This window comes from Cebus imitator, unplaced genomic scaffold (genome assembly GCF_001604975.1).
Source record: "Cebus imitator isolate Cc_AM_T3 unplaced genomic scaffold, Cebus_imitator-1.0 Scaffold325, whole genome shotgun sequence".
Lineage (NCBI taxonomy): Eukaryota > Metazoa > Chordata > Mammalia > Primates > Cebidae > Cebus > Cebus imitator.
Window position 1 is genome coordinate 1744648 of NW_016107640.1, and position 9905 is coordinate 1754552.

A 9905-nucleotide genomic window follows, 5' to 3' on the forward strand; every position below is an offset into this window, starting at 1 on the left:
TTTGCACTTCAGCCTGGGTGGCAGAGCAAAACTTCTGTTTCATCTTCATTACCCTATAAAGATACTTTGATTACAGGTGGGGAAAAAGTAAATGGCACATATAGTTTTTAATTGGAAATTGACTTTACAAGTTAATACCCAGCCTGGGTCACCCTAAAGCAAACATATTTTATATAAGGGATTTCAACGTTTTACTTACTTTGATGACTATGTTTTGACTTTTTTTTTTTTTTTGAAAGAGTCTCGCTCTCTTGTCACCAGGCTGGAGTGCAGTGGTGTGATCTCGGCTCACTGCAACCTCCACCTCCTGGGTTCAAACAATTGTCCTGCCTCGGCCTCCCGAGTAGCTGGGACTACAGGTGCGCGCCACCACTCCCAGCTGTGTTTTAGTAGATACAGGGTTTCACCATGTTTGTCAGGATGGTCTTGATCTTTTGACCTTGTGATCCGCCCACCTTGACCTCCCAAAGTGCTGGGATTACAGGCGTGAGCCACAGAGCCCAGCCTGTTTTCACTTTTTAACGCCAACAATAGACCATTGTGTAGATAGCCACTAAACTGCGAAAGTGACAGTAACAAATACAGATTAAGTCCAGGAGCAAGTTTCTGAGTAAGAAAAATCCTAGGCCTCCTCCAGCCAAGACAGCATTTTACATTCGAAGCTAATTATTCTCAAACATTTATTTCCCAACCCCCACCCCCCCAAAAAAAAAAGTCCTAATGGAGGATCAGGGACAAATGTCTGCTGCCCATTGCTTCCTTCGCCTCCTGTCCATCTCATGCTGTCATGACACTCAAAGCCTCTGCACTTATCACCCCACCCAGCTCCAACTATAAGGGTCCCATTTTTTTCTACAAACAAATTCTCATGACTGCATTTCAGAGCTTGTCCTTTTAAGGTAATCTGTGCATGTGTTTAAAGTCTTAACGTAACAGCACTCAAGCAGAAAAAATATATATCTTAAAAGCTTTGTGAATCCAGATGAAGTCCATTGTTGGGAAGGTAGGCGGGCGGATACTAACAGAATTGGTGTTGTATAAAACAAGGATGAAAGACACACTGAAAAGTGAGGTGAAAAGGAGGATGGTTTTATAGCTGGATAAGTAAAAGGTTAAGTTCCTAAGCAAACGAAAGATGTATCATGGAGCAAATACTTCTCAAGTTTTCTGACGGCAGTTCAAAGCTTCGACACACGTCTTACCTAACAGTTTTGAAATGTATAAAGCCTTATTCCATTGTAATGTGTGATGGTTAAAGTCAAAAGACTTGAAATCTTGTCAGCCTTTCAGACTAGCTATTTAACTATGGCCATAATTCAAAGTGATTCTGGTAGTAATTTTCATTCTAGCAGAAAATTTTCATTAACCCAAGAGTGAAACAGGAGCCGTGTTTGCTGGCCATGTTTTATTTGTCCTTTTTCTTCAAACAAGATAACCAAAGATACAGACAGTATTCAATAAAATAAAATAGATGAAACAAATTCTAAGAGACTGCGATGCCACATGCTACGTTTAACCTAATTTTATTCATGCTTGCCTTGGGATGGGGAATAGATCATTCAGTAAAAACATACAGTAAAAACAAAATGTCTTATATCATGTACAACTTTTAAACTACAATGATGTACCTTAATTACTTCCATGCACACAAGTCTAACATTCGTTTTTTTTAAAAAATAAACACAATTAAGACTTCTAGGAGCATTTTATAATAAAGTAATTCCTAATTAATTTTTCTTTGTAGATAGATCAAGCACCTCCAAAATACAAATTCCTATACACAGTGAGCACGTTACTTAAAATGAACACTTAAGTAAATTAAGTACGTGGACAGCCTTGGGATAAGCTGACATAATATATTCAGCTAGGTAGGCAACAAACCATAGTGCCAAATGGAAAAAGTGTATTTGCAAATAAATTTTAAAAACTAAGTTAATTTTTATAATTAAATACAGAAAATATACTGATTTGCTAAAATAAATAAGATGTGATGTATTAACACTTCACTATAAAGAATGCATACCAGAACATTTATAAACAATGAATGAGTCTTATTAAGAATAGTTTACTACAATAAACGCTGGCTAAATAGAAGTGCATATTGTGAAGCACTATGGGTGGTATATGTTTTGCCACATACTTTTGTTACCTTGAGGTAGATAACACATGTGTACCAAATTCGGCATTCATTTTCAGTTGCTGCTGGTATCATGTGTTTTAAGAAATGTGTACAGTATGAAAAACTTGAAAATACTCATGAATGAAAAATGTCTTAGGAAAAAAATAGATATTTTCATGCAATTATGTACAGTCTCACTGTGTAATTTTCAAGGCAAGGTTTGTTTCCTGTAAAACAGATCACTGTTCTATGAGAGAATGTTCTTTGTCTTAGTGCATTGCTTTTGTCTCCTCCTGCGTTGCATTATTTTACTCTAGTCTTTATTTTTGTGTGCAAATGACATGCCAGTTAAAATGAAAACTATCTCACATGTAGAAAAAGAAAGTCTGGATTTTAAAAACCAAGAACTAATAAAATTCTTACTAAATGACACCATCTGATTCAAGTAAAAAATGACTTAAACACTAGTAATAAAAAAAGACAAACACACATTTCATGAAGAATACAAAGATAAGTGTCTGCTGAGTGTTTTAGTTCAGATGTTTCAGAATGCTGCTGTATGTTTTGTGAGGAATCTGAGGGGAAGATTTCATAGCAGAAGGTGTTAAGGTGGCCTGTATGGACTTGAGTGGTGACCCGACTGGGCTGTGAAACTGCGGGATGCCTATGGACTCGAGCTGCTTGTTAAAGAGGAACTCCCCACTGTTGTTCAGAAATCCTTCCTCATTTCCTCTCTCCCCAAGCTTCCCATCCTCTGTGGGCTCCATTTCTAGCATTTCAGTATCTTCTTTCCTGCTAAAGAACTTGTCCAGGTAACTAGTGTAAGTGTTTTCCTTCTCAAGTTGTTCATCCTTCCTTACCTCACAAAACTGATTTATGAAAAAACAGTCCTCCCCACCGCTCACAAACTGACTATCCCAAGAAGACTGGTACAAGGCTTCTAACTGAGCCAAATTTGCCATTCCTTTTTCCTGTTTTTCTTGGCTTACTGACTTTGATATCAAACTTTTCAACTCTAGTTGGGACACTGAGCTATTCAAGTCATTTAATTTATCAACAACATCAGTAGGCTCATGTTGGGAACTAAGCTGAATAGTTCCTGCAATAAAGGAATCAAAATCAAATCCCTGATTCTTTTCCCTTTCTTTTCCAGCCAGTTGCTGGGATGCTTCCTCTAGTGCTATCTGGGCTTTAACCAATCCATTCCTTTCACATTTTGATTTGCCTTTCTTATCAGATTTTTCTTTGCTTTGTTCTTTCCAATTGGAAAGATCTATAATAAGCTTGGGTTCATAGTAATGGTTAACTTCACTCTCTCTCCAAACTAAGTTATCTAAATATGATGATGACCTCGTTTTGTAGTTACAAGTATGGCTACACTCCAGGTCACAGTATTTGTTTTCATGATGATCTGGGTACTGCCAACAAGGCTCAGTAGAGTAATTGGTATCAAAAGCAGGATCTTCCAGATACTTTTCCCGATCTCCATCCAAATATTTTCGGGGATCAACTTGTACTTCCTCTTCATCAGTGACATCAGACAAAGCTCTTGGATCAAGCTGAACTTCATCAATATCAAAGTTGTTATGTATAGGCCAATCATGCTCTGAAAACTGACAATCATGGTACCTGAAAAAAAATCAATACACACTAGTGTTACTCCATGTGGTTGATTTCATTTTCTAATTCACCGAGTACCTTTTATGTGACAGCACAGTGCTAGGTCTATGAGGGGATAATCATAGGAAAATAAAGCCAAATGCCTGCCTTGCCCTACTAGAACTTAGTCTGGAGGGGTAAGCTCTGTTACTATATTTGGTAACTGCCAATGAAGTTTGTAACCTCATGAGGAACTGAGTCTTGCATTCTTAAATAAGACCAATTCTCATTTATCTCCAGTTTGGTTTTTGTCTGCCAGTTTCAAGCAGCTAAAAACTTTCATGGCCACAAAATACAGAATCTCAATTGAGTACCCTACAAATTTTTACTCCTCAGTAAGGGTAACTAGAAGAGGAAGTTCACTAAAAACTCATCACCATGAAAAGCAAAAATCTCCCTGGGTATACAGGTTACCGAATGTGCTATCCTACTACTGACCCATGACAGCAAAGTGACCCCACCATGCACAGTCACTGATATATACAAAAATTGGTTGGGGGACAGGGAAGAGGGAATAGAAAATGCAGGCCTGGTGCAGTGGCTCATGCCTGCAATGCTAGCACTTTGGAAGACTAACATGGGTGGACCACTTGAGGTTAGGAATTTAAAACCAGCCTGGCCAACATGGTGAAACCCCATCTCTACTAAAACAATGCAAAATTAGCTAGGCCTAGTGGCAGGTACCTGTAATCCCGGCCACTAGGGAGGCTGAGGTTGCAGCAAACTGAGATTACACCACTGCACTCCAGCCTGGGTGACAGAGTAAGACTCCATCTCAAAAAAAAAAAAAAACAAACAAAAAAAAATTAACGCAGTGGTGGGCGCCTGTAGTCCCAGCTACTAGAGAGGCTCAGGGAGGCTGCAGTGAGCAGACAGATGGCGCCACTGCACTCCAGCCGTGGTGAAAGAGTGAGACTGTCTCAGAAAAGAACCATGGAGGAAAACAAAGTAGTCTGCAAATTTGTGTAAACATACCAATATCTCACCATTTGAGGAGGGGGAAAAGAATTTTTTTAAATCTTCTTTTTTTCTGAGACAGAGTCTTGCTCTGTCGCCCAGGCTGGAGTGCAGTGGCAGGATCTCAGCTCACTACAACTCCGCCTCCCGGGTTCAAGCAATTCTCCTGCCTCAGCCTCCCAAGTAGCTGGGACTACAGGCATGCACCACCACGCCCAGCTAATTTTTGGTAGAGAAGGGGTTTTACCATGTTAGCCAGGATAGTCTTGATCTCTTGACCTCATGATCGGCCCGCCTCGGCCTCCCAAAGTGCTGGGATTACAGGTGTGAACCACCATGCCTGACCTAAAATCTTAAGATTGGCATTAGTGGTTTCCAAACCTGGCCATGTATCAAAATCACCTGATGACTCGATAAGCTACCATCCTACTTTGAAGCAGAATTATGTTTAAACTTCCCCATAAATTTTTTTTTTCAAATGAAGTCTCATTTTGTCACCCAGGTTGGAGTGCAGTGTCATCATCTCGGCTCCCTGCAATAGCCACCCTCCCAGGTTCCAGCAATTCTCCTGCCTCAGCCTCCCAAGTAGCAGGCCCCCACAACCACACCCAGCTAATTTTCCTATTTTCAGTACAGACGGGGTCTCACCACTTTGACCAGGCTGGTCTCGAGCTCCTGACCTCAAGTAATTGGCCCACCTGGGCCTCCCAAAGTGCTGGGATTACAAGCATGAGCCACGGCACCTGGCCAAACTTCCCCCCAAAATTTAGAAATCCAATTCTTTCACTTTATAAAACATCAAAATATGGATAACATTGTAATGTTTAGACTATAAAAGTCCCTTTTACTGAACCTATGTTAAGTGTGTTCACAATAATTCTGTCATTATGAAAACAGATTCAAATTATTGGCTGAGTGCCGTGGTTCACACCTGTAATTCCAACACTGGAAGGCTGAGGCAGGCGGATCACCTGATGTCAGGAGTTCGAGACCAGCCTGGTCAACATAATGAAACCCCACCTGTACTAAAAATACAATAAATTAGCCGGGCATCTGTAATCCTAGCTACTCAGAAGGCTGACGCAGAGGTTGCAGTGAGCCGAGATCGCATCACTGCACTCCAGACTGGGTGACAGAGTGAGACTCCATCTTAAAACAACTAAAATACTACATATGAGTCAAATATTTTTTATCTTAAGACATACCACTGAGACAGTGGAGATATTTTATTGGATATGAGTCTTGTCATCTAACATCTTAAATTGTTCTGACATTCATAAATGATTAATTTCTAACCTTCAGTTAAAGGACGTTATAATTTTATTAACTAAATATGCTTTAATGACTCTGAAAATGTTTCAAAGTAGCATTTAACTTTTCCCATTATGTATGGTCTGAGCAGTAATTACTTTATTAAACATTTAAAATAGCTACTGGCCGGGTGCGGTGGCTCACGCCTGTAATCCTAGCACTTTGGGAGGCCGAGGTGGGTGGATCACCTGAGGTCAGGAGTTCAAGACCAGCCTGGCCATCATGGTGAAACCTCATCTTAAAAAAATAAATAAATAAAATAGCTACTTACGGATATTATTAGAGACCATTAGTAAATTTTTCTTTTTGGAATGAAGTCTTGCTCTATTGCCCAGACTGGAATGCAGTGGCACAATCTCAGCAGCCTCTGGGTCCCGGGTTCGAGCGATTTTTCTGCCTCAGCCTCCCAAGTAGCTAGCTAGGACTACAGGCACCTGCCACCACACCCAGCTAACTTTTGTATTTTTACATCACTAAATTTTTAAGACTTCTACCTTGTCTTCTATAGGATTTAAAAATAAAAACTGACTATATCTGGTTCACCGAAAGTTCAGTAAATATTACTTTTCTAATTTAGTAGTATTTCACCTTTCCCAGTTATAAATGTGACTGTGAGTTTCATCCATAAGCAAAATATCATCAACTTCATCTTCAATATGAAAAGGATGGCTTGAAATTGGCTCATCCATTGGAAAAGAATATATGCTCATGTAAGGATGGGAGAGCGCTTCTTCTGCTGTTAACCGATCCATGGGGCTAAATGTCAAAATTTGTTCCAGGAAATCCAGTGCTGCAGAAGGAAAGGTAAAAGTTTTTCAGAAAAGAATCGCTTCTCTTTAGAAAAACAGCAAATGTTGATTTCATTTATTTAAATGATTAGCTAAGTGATTACCTTAGCACTTCATACTATGCAACAGGAACTGAGCATCTTAATTGTACTATAGAAGTCCCCATCTTATAAAGGGGAAAAATAGACTACACAATTACACAGTTAATTTGTTGGCTGGGCACGGTGATTCATGCCCATAATCCCAGCACTTTGGGAGGCCAAGGCAGACAGATCACGAGGTCAAGACCATCCTGGCCAACATGGTGAAACCCCATCTCTATTAAAAATACAAAAATTAGCTGAGCCTGGTGGCACTCGCCTATAGTCCCAGCTACTCGAGAGGCTGAGGCAGTAGAATCGTTTGAACCCATGAAGCAGAGGTTGCAGTAAGGCAAGAATGCAACAGAGCAAGACTCTGTCTCCAAAAAAAAAAAAAAAAAAAAAAAAAAAAAAAAATACTATTTTAACTACTATAAAAGTTAGACTTTGATTTATACCAACAAATCCTAAAGCTATGTTACTACTCCATTTTGAGACATGAAATTTATTGCTTTAAGGTTGACAAAGTTTTGATTCTAACCTCCTATATTTCTAAGCTTGCATAATTCTTCACATTTAGTATCTAACACTGTTAACACCGATCCACAAACTCTTTTATGTTTTGCTCCTAGGGATTAATCCAGAGTCACATACACTATTTTTGCTTGGGTTTTGCTCTTTCCTCCACCTCTTCCTTGTTGCTTTCCCCAGGACTCAATTATCTTTCACATCTAAGTCATATCCATACCATTATAACTTAACATATAACAGAATTCCATCCCAGCTTAACTTTCTGGAATCTGGAAAGTGATTCAGAGAAATAAAGAAACAGATCATAGCCTAAATATCAGGACAAAAAAAGGGAAAACGAGAGTTAAAGTTTCAGGTATACCTTAAGTGCATAAAGGCTATTTGAGAGAAAGCCCATATCTATGGATGAAAAACTCAAGCTTCCCTACACAGATTCTGCTTCACACACAGGCATTAATGTGAGGTTTACTCTCAAGTCACAATACCTTCTCTACTAATTCCTGGAAGCAGCTGAGTTAAAGGTTTGTGTGGCTCAGTCATGTCATTTCTAATGTAAACTGGAATTACGCTGAGAAGCTCCTGACGATCTTCCTCATGTACAACAGGAATAGATTCTAAAATCAGCTGCATCTGTTCAAGTTCATGTGCACCTGAGGGTTAAAACACACACACATTCCTCAATGTTTATTTCACAATAAACATACTAAAATAAATTTAAATTTATAATGACCAGTGGGGGAGGGAGTTTGAATTGAACAATCAGCAGGTTTTATTGCTTTAAATATCACCAATCTGTCCAACTTTCTGCTTACCGAGATACATAGTTTTAGCTCCTTTGTTTCCACAGGAAACTCACTCTAACTTTGGTCTCATATTAAGGTTATAAGAAACTAATGGAAAAAAAAAAGCAATTGAGATTGAAGAGATCTGGATTCTGGTCTTAACTGTACCACTAATTAACTGGCTATAACTTCAGAGACAATAGCTAACACCTTAACTTCATCATCAACGAAATGGAGAGTTGGATGAGATTTGTAAAACAAGAAGTTTTATAGTACTATGTCAGGGCTCAGATAGCATTTCTAGGCTGTCAGGCAATTAAATAAAGGGGGAAGCTTTAGGCTAAATAGGTGACCTTTAAAAATTCCATTTGCTGTATATGCCAGCCTGGAAGACAGAGAACCTGTCTCAAAAACAAAACAAAACAAAATTCCACTTGCCTTTCCTTTAATGTCTATAAATTCATTTAACATTTTAATTTTCTCTAGCCAGGCTGCCAGCTAAAGAAAAAAAAAAAAAATTTTTAGTTTTCACTATGAAGCAGTCTCTGCCTTCATGGATTTTATAATCTTGTGGACAAAGACAATTCTGTGAAGAATAGTAGGTCTTATGGTGACATATGCTATAAAGAAAAATAGAGCAGGCTAAGGGTGATAGCACTGTTGGGAGGAATAGGGTTTATACTTCAACACCAGCTTGGCCAACATGGCAAAACCCCATGTCTACTAAAAATACAAAAATTAGCCGGGCCTGGCACACACTAGCTGGCTACTCGGGAGGCTAAGGTATGAGAAGTGCCTGAACCCTAGAGGAGGAGGTGGCAGTGGGCCAAGATCATGTCACTGCACTCCAGCCTGGGTAACACAACCTCTGTCTTAAAAAAAATAAAAGATCAAGGAAGGCCTCAGAAGTGGAAAATTAAGGAAGTAGGGAATACATCAAACATTCATATGGAAAAAGAAAGGAATTCTAGGAAGATGGAAGAGCCCAGAGGAGAGACGTGAGTTGGTATGTCCAAGAAACAACCATTAGATGAGTGTAGAAAAGTACAGTAGCTTGGGGCAGATAGTGGGAGATGAAGTCAGAGTGGTACTATACTAGCACACAGAGGGTCTGCTTTACCCTGAGTTGGATGGGAAGCCGTCACACAGTTTGAGCAAAGATATGACATGATCTACCTTATCTTTCAACAGGGCCACTCTGGCTTCGATGTGGTAACTAAAGACAGCAAACACTGAAGCAGGAAAGAGAAGGTCCTTCTAACAGGAGAGACATAATGGCTGACTGGACTGGGGCAGGAAATAGTGAGAGAGATAGTCACAAGCGGTTAGAGTCTGCATATAGTTTCAAGAAAGAGCCCCCAGGATCTGTACTAACAGAAGTGAAGGACAACCACAAGATTTTTGCCGAAGCAACTGAAAAATGGAGGTACTGGTTTGCTAACATGAGGGAAGATAGTAAAAACCAAGAAGGAGGAAGAATACCAGGGGCCCAGTTCTGGTAGGTTAACTTTGGGATGTTATTAGACATCTGAGTGGAGATACTGAATTAAGAAACCTGGGGCCGGGCGCGGTGGCTCAAGCCTGTAATCCCAGCACTTTGGGAGGCCGAGGCGGGTGGATCACAAGGTCAAGAGATCGAGACCATCCTGGTCAACATGGTGAAACCCCGTCTCTACTA

General features: G+C 39.7%; 1 protein-coding gene across 1 annotated transcript in view; it reads right to left on the reverse strand.

Annotated features, from left to right (window-relative positions):
• Nucleotides 1–1387: 1387 nt before the first annotated feature.
• The window catches only part of MAPK6 (mitogen-activated protein kinase 6), a 49437-nt gene continuing 40919 nt past the window's right edge, over nt 1388–9905 (reverse strand). The window contains exons 3-5 of the mRNA XM_017504645.2: nt 7931–8096; nt 6635–6836; nt 1388–3748 (exon numbers count right to left, since the gene is read on the reverse strand). Of these exons, the coding sequence (XP_017360134.1) occupies nt 2650–3748; nt 6635–6836; nt 7931–8096 (1467 nt within the window). The 3' untranslated portion in view covers nt 1388–2649. The remainder of the gene's footprint in view (nt 3749–6634; nt 6837–7930; nt 8097–9905) is intronic.